The sequence below is a fragment of the Juglans regia genome, chromosome 1 (genome assembly GCF_001411555.2).
Source record: "Juglans regia cultivar Chandler chromosome 1, Walnut 2.0, whole genome shotgun sequence".
Taxonomy (NCBI): domain Eukaryota; kingdom Viridiplantae; phylum Streptophyta; class Magnoliopsida; order Fagales; family Juglandaceae; genus Juglans; species Juglans regia.
The window spans coordinates 43,874,634-43,894,168 of record NC_049901.1 but is presented as its reverse complement, the minus strand read 5'-3'; the positions used below and the strand labels follow the sequence as shown (position 1 = coordinate 43,894,168).

The window sequence follows — 19,535 nt, the reverse complement described above, 5'->3', positions numbered from 1 at the left end:
GTTTGTTTTTGTATTTAATATATGTGTGAGTTTGTGTTTTTTTTTTTATCTGTGTTTTTTGTGGAGTTTTGTGGGGGCTGTTGTGTTCTGTTTTGGGGGGTTTGTGAGGCTTTTTGTTCTGTTTTGTGGAGTTTTTTTGTTTGTATGAGAGTTTTGTGGGGCTTTTTATCTTGTTTTGTGGTGGTGTTGTGTTCTGTTTTGGGGGTTTGTGGAGCTTTTTTGTAAACTTGTGTTCTATTTTTCATAGAGAAACAAACGAGCTAGCTGATGTTTTGGATTGATGAAAGCTTGTGAAGTCTACATATAAATGCAAATCTAAAGAGGATTTTAAAAGCTATCGTGTTGGGAACTAAAAAAAGAGTTTATTTTTGGTATGTCACCTCAAGAAATTGCTAGGAATCAATCACCTGTTGGTTAGTTTATCAATTACAAGGGATGGAGAAAAAAAGTAATACATTATAAAAGACAAATAATAAATAGAAAGAAAACAAACCTCATGAAGTTTGGTTGGCCTTGGATGGGTGGGCTTGGGTCGGGTTGGGACAAATGTTTGTTGTGTGTACAAGATAGGTAAATAGGTTAATGATATATTTTCTAAATTTTCTCTTTGGTTGCTTTTCGTGAGAAAATGAATGACAATCATGATTTTGATTGATACATCTATCATTTCAGTGCTATTTTGTCATAGCCTCTATGATTTTAACCTCCTACACTTTATGTTTGCGTGTGTAGTTGAAGGGGTGAGTATTAGTCACTTGTAATCAGATTTGACTTAAATAGAGTGATGGGCGATGGAGAAGATAAAAGACCACTTATGCCTTCGACATCGATTTCACCGAATCATGTATGATGTACATTGTTAGTTGAAAATGTTGTTAATGTTTTACATTGCAACATTAAGTTAATACATTTTTTACACTTTATTATAGGGATACCATGAACAAATAATTCCATACTACCCGCCAAGTATGCTACCATCAAATACATATCCAAATTCATATCCATATGTTTGGGATAACCAGATAAACGTATGTTTTTTTCATTAAATATTTTTAGTTGCGTGCGACCGAGTCTCTATAATGGAGTCTTTCTAACACAATTGGTAATTGCAACATCCTACAATGCTACCATTTCGACCAATTATGCCAGTTCCTCCTTCAAGTAATCCGGAGGATTTGAGACCAGTTGAAGATATGATGAAAGTAGTATATTTTTATGTTTAAGAAATATTTTCTTGTACGTGCATGCATCCGATTCGTTCTAATCCAGTGGGTATTTGCAGCATCCGGCGATGCCACCGTGCGGACCAACTATGCCCTACCCACACTGCCCAAGTCATTCATCAAATATGTCAGTTAGTGCTGAAAGTGAAAAGCATGTTGGAGGTACGCCGCAACTGAACGATTAATATTTTTGTCATATTATTTTAGCTTATTACATATAACAAAAATGCTAACCTGAATGTAAATATTATTTTCAGAAACTTCATCCGACGTCAACATAGAGTCGGATGCAGAGGGGACAAATGAAGTATCAGAAGATGATGAAAGAGTTGAGCCTCCAAAATCTGGGATGGTGTTTACAACTGATAAAGATGTTTTAGCCTATTACAAACGATATGCCAAGCAAGAGGGCTTCAGTGTTATAACAAAAAAGACGAAGAGAGAGGTAGATGGGAGTGCGAAATATATAACGATGGGATGTGCACGTGGTGGCATGTACCATCCTAGCCACATCAATTTATCAAAGCCACGACCAACAATTAAAACAGATTGTAAGGCAAAGATAAATGCTCACTTGGTGAATGGGGTATGGGTCTTGACCACCATTGATCTTGTACATAATCACGGTACAGTGAGTCCACAAAAGACTAGATTTTTTAGATCTCACAAATATTTAGATGAATATAGTCAGAGGATGCTCGACTTGAATGACAGAACGGATATTAGGATGAATAAGAATTTTCAAGCACTTGTGACTGACGGGGTTTGAGAAGTTAGAATTCCAAGAGAAAGATTGTCGAAATTTTATTGAGAAAGCTACACATTTGAGGCTAGGTAAAGGAGGTGGTGAATTATTGAATAACTACTTTAAGAGAATGAGGGTGATGAATGATGGCTTTGTGTCAGTCATGGATGTGGATGATGAGTGCAGAGTCAAGAATGTGTTTTGAGTTGACGCACGAAGTCGAGCGGCATACGAGTATTTTAGAGATGTTATCACGTTCGATACGACGTACCTCACAAATAGGTACGGGATGCCGTTTGCTCCCTTTGTTGGTGTCAATCACCATGGACAGTCCATACTATTAGGGGCATGTTTGATTTCAAGTGAGGATACAAGTACTTTTGTTTGATTTTTTGAAGCATGGCTAGAGTGCATGAATGGACGGGCACCTAAAGCAATCATAATAGACCAAGATCGGGCAATGAAGAATGCTATTGCCATTGTTTTCCCGAACAGCCGCCATAGATATTGTATGTGGCATATCATGCGAAAACTGCCCGAGAAATTGGGATCACATGCGGCATACGATACAGGATTGAAGACTGCTATTCAGAGTGTACTCTATGATACACAGAGTGCCGAAGAATTTGAGGAGAAGTGGGGGCAATTACTTCATAAGTATAACCTTACTGATAATGTATGGTTGCAGGGTTTGTATAACGAGAGGTCATTTTGGGTACCAGTTTACTTGAAGGATGTATTCTGGGCTGGTATGAGCACTACACAACGGTCTAAGAGCATGAACGCATTTTTTTACGGGTATGTGCATTCCGGCACGACACTAAAGGAATTTGTCGATCAGTTTGATAATGCTTTAAGGAAGAAAGTAGAAGTGGAGACGACTGCTGATTTCCATTATTGCAACCAAACGATACCATGTGCATCCGCATTTAAGATTGAGAAGCAGTTTCAATCATTGTACACGAATGCAAAATTTAAAGAGGTTCAACGAGAGGTTTGGGGGATGATTATGTGTAACCCTACACTCGTCAGTACACAAGGTTGCATTTCCACATTTGATGTTTTTGAAGAAATTTCCACATCTGATGAACATGTAAAAATTGTCAAGTTTTCAGTTTATTATAATGAAGAGGAGTGCGAAGTTAAATGCACATGTGCCCTATTTGAGATGAGGGGGATTGTCTGTAGGTATGCATTTAGAGTTTGTCAGATGAAGTATATCCATGAGTTGCCAGAGAAATATGTATTGAATCGATGAAGAAAAAACTTAAAGAGGAGATACACATTGGTGAAGAGTAGCTATGATGACTTCAGGGTCAATGCAGATGCACGACGATATGACCTTGTGGTTAAAAGATGTCTGAGATTGGCGACGCGTGTATTCCCAAGTGATGAACATGTGAATGCATTTTTGAACCATTTGGATGACTTTGAGCACAAGTTTGCAGGATTACAACTTGAGTCTAGTTTAACCAAGATGAAAGAGAACACAGTCATTGACAAGGATAAAAAAATATTAAGTCCTCATGTAGTTCGGGGGAAAGGGAGGCTGCCAACAAAAAGAAATGTACCGCCAATGGAGAAGGCTACAACGAAGAGAAGGAAGAAACATGTATTATGTTTTGTTCAAGTACTTGTGTAAATATTAGTTTATCTGCATGTTACTTTCTGACATAAATTTTTTTGTTAATTTAGACTTGCAGGAAAATTTTTTACGACAAAGCACAATATAGTGACCTCCCTGAATCACAAGTTGGCGGTAGTCTTGACGAGACTATTATCCCAACCCAATGTAGTACTCTATCACAACCAATGCCACCGTGCATGCCCAATGGGAGGTAGTACAAAACACTAGTCGCATTTTTTAAGCAACTATTGGTTTAGATGGATTACTAGAAGGGGTATTTGTAAATAGTTGAATAGGGTATGGAAAATATTTTTGGTGTGGTTTCCATACTAGAGGGGGTGTGAAAATGATTGAATGGGTTATGTAAATTATTTTTGTTGTGACTTACTAGGAGAGGTATGGAAATGATTGTAAAAAAAATGATTGTAAATTTTGTTGTGAACCGGTATGGGAAACATTGTAAATACAGGTTATGGTGCAGTGTTAGTGTGTGAAATAGTGCACTGGTAGTGTGTGTAATGGAATCAAGGCAAGTAATTTTTTTTCTTGCTGTTATGGTGCAGTGGTAGTGTGTAATGGTAGGTTATTCCCAATATTTATTGCCTTGCTGGGACAGCTAAACCATGGTAATTTTTTTGTTATAGTTTTTATCACATTTTCTCTTGCAACTATATTTCTGTTAGCAAAGTGGAGCCTCAGTAAATATTTAATATTGTGGGATCTGTTGCTATAACCCCTATGAATAGTGTACAATTCTTAACTTGTTCTTACAAAAGAGAAAGAAAACATTATAGCAAAGGAAGCTTCAATTTTCAGCATGCATCACTTAACTGAATTCTGAAGTAGTTAGTCTGGTAGTATTTTGTATGTGCATATTGTTTTGCAATGTTTAGTGCAGTAAAGTCAAAGATTTCTACAAGTATTTAGCACATTTTTTTGCACTATGAACAGTAATGACCAAATTGAGAAGATTGAACAGAACAGAACTACATTTTCACACATTTCTACAAGGCTACATTTTAACATCATCCTTCATGTATTTTAGAAATTATCCATTTGCTATCCATAGCTACATTTTCAAAATATATTAGATTACATAAAATACTATCCACAGAACTATCCACAGCTACATTTTCAAAATAGATTAGATTACATTTAAAACTATCCTCATACATTCTTAGTCCGATCCAACAAAACTATTACAAGAGATATGATCCAGTACAAATATAACAATTTCCAAGCACCCCTATTCTCTGCGTTCTGCCTTTGAAGTTTGTGTTCTTGCTTGTGAATCTCTTTCTCTCTCTCCATTAGTTTATCTTTTATCTATTTAACTTCATACTCATGCAGCAATAAAGCATCTTATAAGAAAGCAGGTGGAACATATAGCTGTAACAGATCCAACGTGAAACAAAAGCACAATTTTCATTAATAAAACCTAGTTTGAATTGAAAGACTTGTTTTAATAAGTAAGATAAGTTTTATTAATGACCAAAGAAAGTACTGATAAAAAAAAAGTAATGGCAAAGGAAACTAGAAAGGCACAATCGAAGTACACGAGGGATATAAAACAGATAAACCTATTGAGAGAGAGAAAAGAAAGGAAAATCCTAGAAAGAAAAGGATTTTACAAAGATATATTCATTGATCTACTGTTTAAATTTCGTTGGATTTGAAGAAAGTTGCATGGTAGAAACTTAAAAAGGATTTACTTAGGTGGCAAGTATGACCAGACAACACATCCCGATTGGATAATTTAATCTTTTTTTTTTATAAGTAAAATAAGACTTTATTAAATCACCAAAGTAACACGATACAAAGAAAATGCCCTGTTTATGTAAGCATGTTGGAAACTAGGAATTCATGAAGGTCCATGCCATTTAAGTCAGCAATGGCCCAAGTACAAAGAGTTCTAAAAAATAACAATATTAGCTCCTCCACAGATCTCTCTTTGTCTTCAAAAGTCCTCTCATTTCGTTCCTGCCATAGACACCACATAATACAGATAGGGATCATCTTCCATACTGCTTTAATCTGTCTCACCCCACGGATAGAATTCCAGCAAGCCAATACATCCAAAACTGTTTCCGGCATCACCCACGCCATATCCATCCTTTTAAACACTGCGTCCCAAATAGCCTTAGCTATCTCATAGTATAAAAGTAAATAATTTACCGACTCACCCCCACTTTTACACATACAACACCAATCTGCAATAATTATCCTCCTCTTTCTTAAATTATCCGTAGTGAGGATCTTTTCCAAAGACGCTGTCCACACAAAGAAAGAGGTTTTGGGAGGAGCCTTATGACGCCAAAGCTTTCTCCAAGGAAACTGTATCTCTGGTTCTTGTGTGAGAACCTTATAGAAAGAGCGAGCTGAGAATACCCCTTTTCCTGCAGGATGCCACCACAACTCATCTTCCTGCTGAATGTTCGGTCGAACAGAATATAAGAGGCTATAAAATTCTGCAAAACTTTCCATCTCCCAATCCTGTGCCGCCCGGTTGAAATTGATGTTCCAGTGAATGTTTCTACCTGAGACTGAGACTTCCATAACCTCCGCCATTGTGGCATCTTTGTTACTTGCAATTAAGAAAAGAGACGGAAACAGATCTAATAAAACACTGGTACTACACCATGCATCCTTCCAAAATCTGATCTTGACACCTGTCCCCAAGTGCAATCTAGTGTATCGCTGGAAAACCTCCCATCCTCTTCTAATGTATTTCCATAACTCCTTACCCGCTGTTCCTCTAACTTCTCTGGTACACCACCCCTCCCCTAAATCACCATATTTGCTTACAATCACAGTCTTCCATAAGACCTCTGGCTCCTTGGTATATCTCCACAACCATTTACCTAGTAAAGCCCGATTAAAAACTCTCAAATTTCTAACACCCAAACCGTCATTGGAGATAGGCCGACATACCATCTCCCACTTAACTAAGTGGAATCTAAACTCATCTCCCAAGCCCCCCCACAGAAAGTCTATCTGTAACTTCTCAAGTCTACCCGCCACACTTGCCGGTACAGGGAATAAGGATAAAAAGTAGGTGAGAATGTTGGAAAGTGTACTTTTGATTAAAGTAGTCCGACCCCCTTTCGACAAATACATTCTCTTCCACCCTGCTAATCTCCTCTCTACTTTTTCAATCACTGTATCCCATATCATCCGAGACTTCAGTGTTATACCCAACGGCAATCCCAAGTAAGTCATAGGTAAAGACGCAATTTTATACCCCAGAATGCCCGTCAAATCCCTTATATCTTGAACTTCTTCAATCGGTACCAACTCGGATTTATCATAATTCACTTTCAAGTCAGATACTGCTTCAAAACACAGCAGCAATGCCTTCACCGCCCTCAACTGAGCGTGGTCAGCCTCACACATGATAAGCGTATCATCTGCAAACAACAGGTGAGAAACAGTTGTAATACCCCTACTCGGTGATCCAATCTGGAACCACTAATGGAACCATTAGTCACTAAGGCTGAGATCATCCTACTCAATGCCTCCATAACAATGACAAAAAGTAAAGGAGATAACGGATCCTCTTGTCTCAAGCCACGAGAGCTTGGGAAGAAACCCTCTGGGCTACCGTTAATCAACACCGAGAACCGTACCGTAGAAATACACCATCTGATCCATGACCTCCACCTCTCACCAAACCCACACCTACCCAGTAAATAAAGAAGGAAATCCCAATTAACATGATCGTACGCCTTTTCCATATCTAATTTGCACATAATCCCTGCTTTGCCCATCTTCAATCTACTGTCGAAGCATTCATTAACGATAAGAGCCGCATCAAGGATCTGTCTACCCTTAACAAAAGCATTATGTGGTTTGGAGACAATCTTCTCCAATATCCCACTTAATCGATTTGCAAGCACTTTTGCGATGATCTTATAAGCACCATTCACTAAGCTTATAGGCCGAAAATCTGTGATCTCAATGGCCCCTACCTTTTTAGGGATTAGTGCAAGAAAAGTAGTGTTAAGATTTTTCTCAAACTTTCCTAACAAGAAAAACTCTTGAAATACCTTCAAAAGATCCGCTTTGATCACCTCCCAACACTCTTGGAAAAAACCTATAGAGAAACCATCCGGTCCGGGAGCCTTATCTTTTGCCATCTTTCTTATCACTTCAAATACCTCTTCCTCTTCAAAAGTCCTCTCCAATTTGGTAACATCCCCGGGTTCAATAGTGTCAAAAGCCAAACCATCTAATGTAGGCCTCCAACCCACCTCTTCCGTGATAAGCTTTTTAAAGAAAACAACCACATGGTCTTGGATAACCTCTTCTTCTCTATTCTCAACCCCTTCAATTCTCAACACTTCAATGTTATTATTTCTTCTATGTGAGTTTGCAATTCTATGGAAAAACTTCGTACTCCGATCCCCTTCCTTCAACCAAAGAGCTCTTGATTTTTGGCGCCATGAGATTTCTTCCTGTAAGATTAACCTCTCAAGATCAGCAACCAACAAAACTTTTTGTGCTTGTTCCTCTTCATTTAGTGACCTCCCTTCTTGTAGCCTTTCGAAATACTGAATTTCCATCAACTTGGAATTTTTGTTCTCCTCCACATCTCCAAAAGCTTGTTTATTCCACTCATTTAGATCCATTTTTAAGGCTTTCAGTTTGTTTGCAAAAATGAAACTGGATGTACCTTCAAATTGATACGAAGTCCACCATCTTTTAACCCTTTCCACAAAACCTTCTGACTTCAACCACATATTTTCAAACTTAAAATACCTTCTGCTGTTACGAACACCTCCACAATCCAATAGAATAGGCCAATGATCCGAAGTTATACGACTCAAACGCTTTTGTCATACATCCGGAAAATGGCTTTCAAACTCAGGGGAAATAAAAAAACGATCCAAGCGGGACCACGTCTGATTATTTGACCAAGTAGCTGGGCCCCCTGCTAATGGAAGATCTACCAAGTTTAAATCAAAGATAAACTCTGAGAACTCCAGGCTTGCTAGTCTCAATCTTCTACTTCCCAGACTTTCACTCTGGAAGCGCACCACATTGAAATCCCCTCCAATACACCAAGGGAGGTCCCACCAACTTTGTACCCCTGCAAGTTCATCCCATAATATACTTCTATCAACATCTAAGTTAGGCCCATACACTCCTGCAAATGCCCACAAAAAACCATCTGATACACTTTTAAAAGAACAAGCTACCATATATCTCCCTATGTACTCCTCCACTTTCTCTACTATCTGTCTATCCCACATTATCACTACTCCTCCCGAAGCCCCTGAAGAGGCCAAATATACCCAATCCACATAAATATTACTCCACAAACTCCGAATAATCCTCCTACTAATCAACTTCAGCTTTGTCTCTTGTAAACATACTATGTCCGCTTTCCATTTACGAAGTAGACGACGAATCTGAAGACGCTTCTCTACCTCGTTTAGACCCCGGACATTCCAAGATAAAATCTTAGGCTTCATTGGAGAACATTCAGCCCCTTCCCATTTGCCTTATTCCTACTAGAACTTGCTTCCGAGTTCATCGACCACATTAATCTTTTTAATTCCCGACTCTTCTTTGTGCTCCCCCTCTTTTCTTGATGATGGTCAGCTTTCATAGCAGTTAACAAGGCTATAAACTGCTCCTCATACCCAACACACTCAATTCCCACAACATGTTGAATTTCTTTAGCTTTATGTATAACCCAATCTGATGCTTGTTCTGGAAAATAATAATTTAATGGGGTAGGATTCCCCATCTTATTATTATGGTTCTGAAATTCACTTCCCATAGAAAAATCCTCCAAACCACACGGGATGAAAAGTTCATCTTCCACTGAGTGCATGAAGTCATCTGAGTCTTCTTCAACCTCAGCCAACTCAAGGTCCTCTACTGATCTCCCCGACCCTGCCACTGGACTCAGAGACACCCTAGCCTCCCTCGTCCGCGAGGTCTGAATCTCCAGCGCCGAAGAAACCCTAGCTTCTACGCCTAACAGGGGATTTTGAGCACAAGACTCCGGCGAGACCAAACCGGCGACCCCCACTACTTCCGTCGGCGCCGTCTGTAGCCCCTCAACCTCTATCAGCGCCGTCTGTATGCTTTCCGGCACGAACCCAAGCCCGTGATGCTCGATGGAACGTATCGGGCTAGAACTCGGTTTCGCGGGTTCTGTTGGCCCGGATCCAGACTCGTTTAATTGGGTCTTGGATACCGACCCGCCTGAATGGGCCTTAGATTGTGGTCCGAAACCATGGGCCTTAACATGAGACGGCCCAGCCCCAAAATGTTCTTGTGATCTAGCCAGGAGCCAAACGTTCCATCCCTTTTTGTATTTTCCTCTCTGTTGAGCCTTCTTCCGAGTGAAACTCAGCCCATCTTCCTTCAGCTTATCAGCTCCCTCACTTTCCTTTATTGAACCGACAAAAGCTACTATAGTAGCCATATCCTTCTGCAATGCGCAAAGCTGCCCCTGCATTTCCAACAACTTCCTTTGCATTTCCCATGACTGACACTCGACAGAGGCCCTGCCATGGGCATGGTTCACCGTACCATCACGTTGCCAACGCCCCTTACCTCTGTCCAAAACTTTCGCACCAGCCACCTTCTCCTTCGCAGCTCTCGGTATCGACGTCGCAAGGACCTCCTTATACGATCGCTCATAGTGTTTCAGTTTCCCTCTTCCATCACTCGGTTTGGCTCCTCCATGCAGACCACCTTCCTTGGTTTTTTCTTTCCCTTGCTCTACCAAAGCCTCCCTCATCTTCCTCCATCCCCAACCATTCTCTCCTTCTGGAATACAAAGCATATTTCTTCTTCCCCCCTGACTATACTCTGATATTTCAACATATCTTCAATTCCTATTTTCACAACGTTGAGCAGTAAAACTACAATACCCCTCAGGTGTTGCCGAGTATACCTCCTTTTTTCTGCTCAAACTCTCCTCTAACACCTTCCCAAGCCAATGAATAGAGGAGAAGCCCAGCAACACCGAGTTTTCTGTCTTCCAGCTTCTCTCATTAATTCTCAGACCACCACCTCCACATAATGCTATAGTGAAGCACTTAGACTCAATAACTAGTTCTATAACACGACCCATCTAACTATCACCAATCAACCCACGTTGGTGAAGCAGAATGAATCAAGAACCAGACCAAGAAAAAAATGCATGTCTAGGAGAGAAAAATTTTCTAGGAGAGAGAAACCTTTTTTTTTTACCTGCCTGGTTTTCTATAAAAAGAAAAATGAAAGTGATGTCTTTTAAGTTCCCCCGTAAAGTTTCTTACACATATGGTATAGAAGAATTGCTTTTTGATAATTTAATCTTTATCATAAAAACTTTGATAAAGCAACAGCATCTTGCACTTAGGAAATTTTTATCTTCAATGTTATGGGCATAGTTATTCTTATGCATCTGAGTGTAGATCTAATAGCCATGATTTCTGACTATGGTTCTATATCCTTCTAATAGCAGAAATGCAACAGATATGCATAGCTATAACAAACCAAAGCATGCAATATATAAAAGGGCCATACAAAACTGATCCCATCATAAAAAGTGGTCCAATTAGGTTGTCTCAAACTTGTGATCACCTAATGGATCTAATGCTCCATCTTTGTGACACTTTCTCATATAAATGAGAGGTCTTTTAATTTGATATTTAGCATCTTTAAACTATGAAGGAGGTTGAGCTTTGTAAAACAATTTCCCAAACTTTGTATTTCTGAAAACAAAAGGGAAAAGAACATGCATCTGTTTGTTTAATAATGCTCTAGAGTGGAGATAAGTTTTAGTCATTTCCTTTTGGTTTGCTTCATACTTTTCAAACTATGTGGAGCTCTACAATTCAGAAAGATGAATGGTGGAAAAGAAATAAGAAAGATCTGCTGATCACATTCAAGTCCTGGAACTATCACTGTACAAAACTCAAAAGCCAATGCAAGTGTCACATTACATAGCATGGTTAGCTTAAATACTTTTGGAGTTCTGGAATTACATTTCTCGAAACTTGACAAACCAACCTTTGGGTGCAATACAAACACTTGCGTGTGAAATCCAAACACAATTGCACGTACTGCGAGATAAGAAAGGCATAATCAAAGAATGTAAATTATATCCAAATGAAAAAGTATATCAAAGAGTCCCAACGCCACCAGCCTTAAGAATATCACCTCCATTAACAATGAAGTTCATGAGATGGAAAACTTTCTGCGTTGTCCAACCATATTCAGGCACTCTCAACTCAATCCTTATTAATTGAATCTGCACATCACGAAACAGATACCCAACTTCAGAGATTCCCCTTCAACACTTCAAACAAGTTTCCTTATCTTTCTAGTATAGAAATGAAGCATATCTTTTTCCTCTAACAAATCAATTGGAGTCAAAATATTCCGGAAAAAGGGCATAACTTGAAAAAACAACAGAAAATAAATTATAAAAAGAATAAAATAATATGACCTGATACCTATTTGGAAAATGAATTTATTCAACAAGATCTATTAAAATCCGAAAAATACCCATGATTTCCAACAATAAGTTCAATCAAGTCGGAACAATTGAGGAGCTGAGGGCGTAAGCAGCGCAGAGAGTGTAGAAGATCCAGTCCTGCCACCTAGTGGAGTCATTGATCTCGTCCCACAAGCTGGAAAGAAGAGCTCCAACCACCCCAATCTCTATGGGCGTCGAGCTTAGTGGCATTCTGGTTGGGCGATTTTGCAGAGAAGGGGCGAGGGAGACGATTTTGCAGAGAGGCCTGAGCGAAGCCGCGAGAGTCCCGAGTCTGAGAAGAAAGAGGGTTGAGGGAGAAGAGCGAGGCCTGGGTTGAGGGCGTCGAGTCTGAGAAGAGAGAGGCCTGGGTTGAGGGGAGGAGAAGAAGGGTTGAGAAATGAAAGAGGTCGGGGGAGAGAATCGAGTGGAAGAACCGGTGGATGGGGAAAACCGGTTTTGCCACGTGTGTGTGTGGTGTGTACTATTGAACCGGGGGTTGAATAGATTTTCTCTTGATTATGATGGCCGTCAGCTTCACGTGCGACCATTGCACGTGGTTTTAACGGACTTTCGCAACGACAATCAGGAGGGCCGTTTAGCCTCTCTCCTGTGATTTTTCTTTAACATGAAAATATCTTATAAAATCCACTTAAATGCGACTTGCAAGTTGCAACATTTGGAATTTCGAATGCATCGCAAGCTGCTTCCCTTTCCCGTTATCACACGAATCACCATTTCTTCTCCGACACTGCAAATCAACAAAGCTTCTCTTCTCATTTGGTCAGTACCCCTCTCTTTCTAACATTTATTGTTCTTAATTTAAAAACTACTAGCTCTTCTTTCTCCTTTGTAGAAATATTTTGCTTCATTTCTATGCTCGAATCTCTTCTGGGTTACTTTCCGTTTTGCTCATATTATAGTTTTTCATTTTGGTAATTACCTCATATTAGCTTTTACGTAATGGGTTGGTGTTGCATACTTTCCGTTTCGTTGTAAAGGTTTTAGTATAATAAGAGATTTTGGATTCTGGGTCTTTGTTGCCGAGTCTTTCCATTAGGTTTCGGTATATGGATGGTTGTTATATTGGTTTATTTGGTGCAATGAACTTTTGGGTTGTTTGAGTGTATTGTCAGTGGGAAAATTGGGTTTCTTTTTTATGAGTTTTGTTGCTTCATTCAATCATACTTTTCAGATTTTTTGGGTGATATCAAATTCTGGGCATGTCTTCGATACTAAGCTTTTAATGAAAAATTTTCAGGTTTTTGGCGTTTGGTTTCGTACTCGTTCAGTCGTTCTACCTCTTTCAAAATTCATTTTGATATTTTGGTCATTTGGGACTCTTGGTGGGGAATTGGGGGCCTCTGTATTAATCTTTTCCTGCAGAATTAGGTATCAATCTTCACTGGAAAAATGTACTTCTTTCGGGTTTCTTTGAACCAACATATTCATGGCTGGTGGAAGAAATGGGAAAATTTTATCATAAGTGGCTAGAAAGTTCACCTTAATGCATCGTTGAGGCTGCCACAACCACATGTTAATGGAGAATTCATCGACAATGCTTGGCTCGAATGGCCTAATAAGGAAGCATGAGTTTGTAAGAGTTATAATTCAATGCTTAGATTCATTAGGCTACAGAAAATCTGCATCATTTTTGGAATCAGAGTCCGGTATTTCATACAAATCCTTGGATTTTGAAATGCTCAAATCACAGATACTCTGTGGGAATTGGGATGGTTGCACTGATACCCTTAATGAAATTAAGGTGATGGATGAGACAAGAGCTTCTGCTTTGTTTATTGTATTCAAACAGTGCTTATTGGAGTGCTTGAATCATGGGGATGATGCCATGGCTTTGGCCATTTTAAGAAAAGTGGTTTCTGCATTAAGGTTGGGCAAAGACAAGGCTCACAGCCTTGCTCAGAGTATCCTCTCTTTGAGGGATACAGAGTTTGGTAAAATGGATGATAATATTGTTCAGGAATTAAGAAAGAAGTCGTTGGTGGAGTTGGAAAAATTGCTTCCTCCACCAATTATGCTGCCTGAAAGAAGGCTGGAACATCTGGTTGAAACTGCTGTTTCGGCCCAAATTGATTCATGTATGTACCACAATATGTTGGGAGCAGTTTCAATTTATGAGGATCATTGCTGTGGCAGGGATCAAATCCCCACTGAGACTATTCAGGTGTCCTTTGCTTCTGATCTTAATTTCATGATGTTCTATGTTTTTCATCCTTGGTATATTTTGAGGCATGCTTAAGTTCATGGGAAATGTATTTTATTGCATATTTAAAGTTCATGGGAAATTTGTAATTCACTCGATCTTCTTGCCCGTAGCTCTACAGAAATAGAATCTTAGGATATGATTATTGCATACACCCTTTTAAGCAATTGACTGATGTCTTATGTATCTCATGCATTGGTCAAAGTTTGCATACCTAGAACCTTTCGAGTGCGTAAACAGTTTCGATATAAGATAAAATGTTTTGAGGCTTATCAGATAGTACTTATGCTTGGCGTGACTAGCAAGGGCCATAAATGTATTTCAACCAGTTGTTTAAAAATGGCCTAAGATCAATCTTTTATTTTTCTTTCAATGATTGGGTAAATAGTGTGGTAGATGCTTGTGAAGATGGTACCAGATACATGATGAATATTGTTCAAAATCAGGGTGATAAGTTCTGTTTGTCACAGCTTTTGTATTGGCTCTATGTGTTGAATGTTAAAATTTATATTTCATAGCTTCTCTAAGGAAAGTTGGACTTTTAGATAGAATTTCTAGTTTATGGAAGAAGTTATAAAAAGGAATGGAAAATAAGATGATTCCATTTATTGTTATTAGAAAATGCAAATGATATTGACATAAACAATAACAACGAAGCTTCTGAATACTACGATATTCTGTTAATCGTGGAGTGAGGTCACAACCTAGAATTTGAGAACAGATTCAGTCATTCTAACAATCTCTTCTGCAGCACAATGAGATGCAGAGGATACTGGGTGACAGAATTATTCGAATGGTAGGGTTCTCTTTATCTTTAGGTCATCTTGGTTTGCTGTATTCTATAGGCATATTGGCATCCTTTTGTCGAAAGCCTAGCTTGTGTCTGATAATTTAAATTCTTGGTAAAAGGTTAAGGTTGATAATTCCCTGTCAATAAATATTTCTTCATGCAATTCAATGAGGGGAAATTTACCTAGGTATTCATTATGCAAAATACTTTTATATTGTTTAAGATAATGCCATTCAATTGTAGAAACATTGAGAATAAACACATCTTCCTTTGATTGTTCACAGTTTGCTAATCTGTGATGTATATGTGGCATTTGTTTGCCACTGATGCAGATTTTGACTGACCATAAGAATGAAGTTTGGTTCGTACAATTTTCTAATAATGGGGAGTACTTAGCCTCTGCATCAAGCGATTGCACAGCCATTATATGGAAGGTACCGTTCAGATAATTTTTTCTAATAAGGAAAGTCATTTTTATTAATCGTGCAATCCAAGTACACGACATGTATACAAAAGGAGCACCTGCCTAGAGGTGAAGAGAAACAAAAATACATAAAATCTAAATAAGAAGTAAAAATAGAGGTATTATGAGCCGACTCCCAGACACATGTCATAGCATTGGGTATTATTAGTACTAATTCAAGTTTCTGAATGTTTCTCTCATCCTACAACTTAAATGTTGGTAAGGGATAGAATATGTTGATAGAGCTCTGATTGGGATTTGCAGTCTACAGCAGCAAAAGAAAATTCCAGTACGACAAGTAAGAATTATGGAACCAATATTCTAGATGTGCTGCTGTTAAAATATGGAGCATTGTGAATGCTCTGTGGACCACACAGTACCTCTTCTCCTGTAAACATTGGGTGTGGGTGAGGTGCCTAGTTTAATTGGTAACAGGGTAATCCTGGCAAAGTGGAATTCCACTCACTCATGTCCATAATCAAAATACTACCAAACACCACACCCGGTTGTCATTGTTGGGGTTCATAACTTTTGGCTGGTTCCATTACAGTAAATTACACTGACTTGGAATTTTTCTCAGCATGCCACAGCTGGAAACTACTTGAGAACCCACAATTTTTAGTGGAAGTGGTTTTTGTGTGGTAGGTATTTTCCCCCACAACAGACACAGCATCAGTCATCCCCTTCTTTTTTGGGCACATAAATCTTCTGGGGTTCAGGATAATTTAAAAAGAAAAGGAGAAATGAAGGAACGGAAAGAAAGAGAAAAGAAAATAAATATAAATGCTAAATGATGAAGTCTGTAGTGTATGTTGTGTACTTAGATCATGACAATTTTTTTGGTTTGTGCAAGCTTCTTGATGTTGTTTATGTCACAAGGAATTAATTTTTTCATTCAGGCTGAAAGGATGAACTTTGATTGTAAGTATCAATTTGTTTAATTCTAATTCAAGCGAAGAAAATGAACAAAACTAAGTAATTCATCCTCTTAATAGTATGTTCAGAAAAAAATCCCCTTAATTGTACTTTAAAAAATCTTGTGTTAGGTTTTACTTATAAAAAATAAAAAAAATCTTGTGTTAGGTTCTGGAAGAAGGTAAGTTGATGTTGCAGCATACACTACGAAGCCACCAAAATCCTGTATCTTTTGTAGCATGGAGCCCTGATGACACAAAGTTGCTCACATGTGGTAATGGGGAAGTCCTTAAACTATGGGACGTAGAAACAGGTACATGCAGGCACACATTTAGGGATCATGGCTTCATTGTCAGCTCATGCGCTTGGTTTCCAGATTCAAATCGACTCGTATGTGGCAGTTCTGACCCCGAGAAAGGCATCCGCATGTGGGATTGTCATGGGAATGAGATAAAAGCATGGAGGGGGATGAGGATGCCCAAGATTCTAGACCTGGCAGTGACGCCAGATGGAGAAAATCTGATCAGCATATTCTTAGATAAAGAGCTTCGGATATTAAACATGGTGACAAATTCTGAGCGGGTCATATCAGAGAAGCACCCGATCACGTCCCTATCAATTTCAGGGGATGGCAAGTTTTTTATAGTGAACCTTAATAGCCAAGAGATTCACATGTGGGATGTTGCTGGAAAATGGGATATGCCATTGAAGTATATGGGCCACAAACAAGACCAGTATGTGATACGGTCGTGCTTTGGGGGGTTGAATAGCGCATTTATAGCCAGTGGCAGTGAGAATTCACAGGTATGCTTCTTGTTTTGGAACCTAAAAGTCATATCAATAACTGCTAACGCACAGAAATTACTGTTATCCGATGAAGAATGACCTAAAGTTTTGGGTTTTTTTTTGTTTTTGTTTTTGAAATTAGTAGGTCTACATCTGGAATCGGCGCAACCCTAAACCGATTGAGATTTTGTCTGGCCATTCAATGACTGTGAACTGTGTGAGCTGGAATCCTAAGCGACCCCAAATGTTGGCATCTGCAAGTGATGATAATACAATCCGTATATGGGGACCTGGCCCCTCCAAGAAGATGCAGATGCAGACTGAAAAGCTCAATTGAGCAGACTGAGTTATTCAAGTTTTTTGACCCAGTGTTTAGAGCTTTCTTTTCTTTTCAATTGTTTATTTATTCATGAGTTTGTAATAATTTGTGGTCTATACATGTCCACTTGTAAATCCGGTTTATTTTAGTCGTCCTTTCTCCATTTGCTATTGGATTTATCTTAGACTAAGACACCAAATTTGTACATATGAACATGGCAGAAACTTTGAGGTCACATTTCTTACAGGTTTTCTCAGTGGTGTTAATAATGGATAAACTCTACTCAGTTGAATATATTTTGTTGTCAAGAGTCCAGACAGGCAGTTATCCAGACTCTCGTAGGTGTAATTTATGCAGTTTCAGACGGTGTCTACATGTAAAGGTGATCTCCAGGTTATGCTTGGCTAACATGAAAATTTTCAAAATTTTTAGTAACTTACATTCCCAAGCATCAATTAAACATAAAATACTTTTTAATTTTAAAATTTGAATATTTTATTTAATTATTACCTAATCATTATTTAAATACAAAAATCAATACAATTTTTACAAACTTCAAAACAAATAATAAAAATCAATATAATTTTTACAAATTTAAAAATAAAAATAATATTAAAAAATTATATTCAAACAATTTTTAAACTTTATCTATTAACTTTCACAAACTCTAATCCAATAGTTAAATTAGAATATATTTTTATTCAGTTTTTTCTCTTTTATTTTTCAAAATTTAATAAAATATTTTTATCTAAATTAATTTCACTACTATTCACCAAATTTTAAAATACTTTAAGCATCCAAACATGTCCTAAGTTTGTTCACTGCAGAGAGCGTTAACGTTGTATTTTGTATGCCTTTGGGCTAAATTCCAACAACTCAAGTCTTCAAAACTGGACATATGAAAACGATGTAGAAAGCAGTTGGGAGAGGGCGGCCTTGAGGCCGGAAAGTTTCCGATGCCAAAGTTAATAGAGTATTTTAGAAGTTTGTAAATAAAGAGAGAATCTAGAGACCAGAGATAATTCTTGTATTTGAGAATTGCTATTTATACCGGGAGTCTGGAGGGATATATCATGTCTGCTCCCATGGAGTCCATGTCATTTTTACAATTCATTTTGTCATAATTCTTTAATGCGGTGTGTCTCTACGATGACGTTATTAATATGGCGTGCAGTTTGGGTAGTGGTGCCATTAATACGGCGTGGTTTCTCGATTTGTCTTACTCCACTGGTATCCTTGGTGGTCAGTTGATGTCACTTTGTCAGAAGATCAAGGGTTCCCCTTATTTCACGCTTGTTCTTGTGGACAGACACTTAAGGGTTGGACATTGTTCGATGGATCTCCAAAACGACGAGTCTCATCCCACATGGGGGTTGCGTCCAAGGAGTCTACCTGCAAGTCGGACCGAGGGGCCTATTTGTTTTGGGCTGGGTTTTCTTTTTTATTCTCTTAGTTGCTCCTCTTAGGCCTATTAAAAGGGAAGAAAAACCCTTACTGAAAGAATAAACAAAAATTATAGATGTGGGTCGTCATTTATTTATTTTTAATTTGTTAACATTAACTAATATAAATAAACCTTTTTTTTCACTTAAAATGTATAACAAAAAAAAAAGGGAGTAAACTCGGGTGGTAATTTATTCTCTTCCTATATAACAAATAACAAAGGGACAACACGATTTTGATTTATAAGTTGATGTGCAGTTATACGGTTTGTTATATTATTAGTATATTTGTTAGAAAAAAATATTTTTTTAAATATTAGCGGGCTTCTATATCATCTATGTGTTTGGCGTGTAAATTAATTTATAAATAGAGTAATATATATTAAAAAAAGAAGAGAATGGGGGAGTGATTTACGATGAAATATTGATATTTTCTGCTTATTTTATTCTCAATGTTATTTCGTTGGTGTTTTTTTTTTTGTTTTTTTGGACATGATTGGTGATATAATTAGTTTAAAC

The 19,535-nt window shown here is 38.1% G+C and overlaps 2 protein-coding genes across 6 annotated transcripts; both read left to right on the top strand.

Moving 5' to 3' along the window:
* Nucleotides 1–2,380: 2,380 nt before the first annotated feature.
* Nucleotides 2,381–3,226, top strand: LOC109012735 (protein FAR1-RELATED SEQUENCE 6-like). The gene has a single exon (XM_035691447.1). It carries the CDS (start codon nt 2,381–2,383, stop codon nt 3,224–3,226), a length of 846 nt encoding a protein of 281 aa, XP_035547340.1.
* Nucleotides 3,227–12,749: 9,523 nt separating this feature from the next.
* Nucleotides 12,750–17,724, top strand: LOC109012672 (WD repeat-containing protein WDS homolog). Of its 5 annotated transcripts, none has more exons than XM_018994431.2 (6): nt 12,757–12,860; nt 13,470–14,262; nt 15,053–15,097; nt 15,424–15,525; nt 16,638–17,273; nt 17,401–17,724. In XM_018994431.2, exons 2-6 carry the CDS (start codon nt 13,612–13,614, stop codon nt 17,590–17,592), a joined length of 1,626 nt encoding a protein of 541 aa, XP_018849976.1. In that variant the 5' UTR covers nt 12,757–12,860; nt 13,470–13,611; the 3' UTR covers nt 17,593–17,724. The 5 variants fall into 5 exon arrangements, with proteins under 5 accessions (XP_018849977.1, XP_018849976.1, XP_035548932.1 ...); XM_035693039.1 differs by having other exon boundaries at nt 13,464–14,262; XM_018994430.2 differs by having other exon boundaries at nt 13,339–14,262.
* The last annotated feature ends 1,811 nt before the right edge of the window (nt 17,725–19,535 follow it).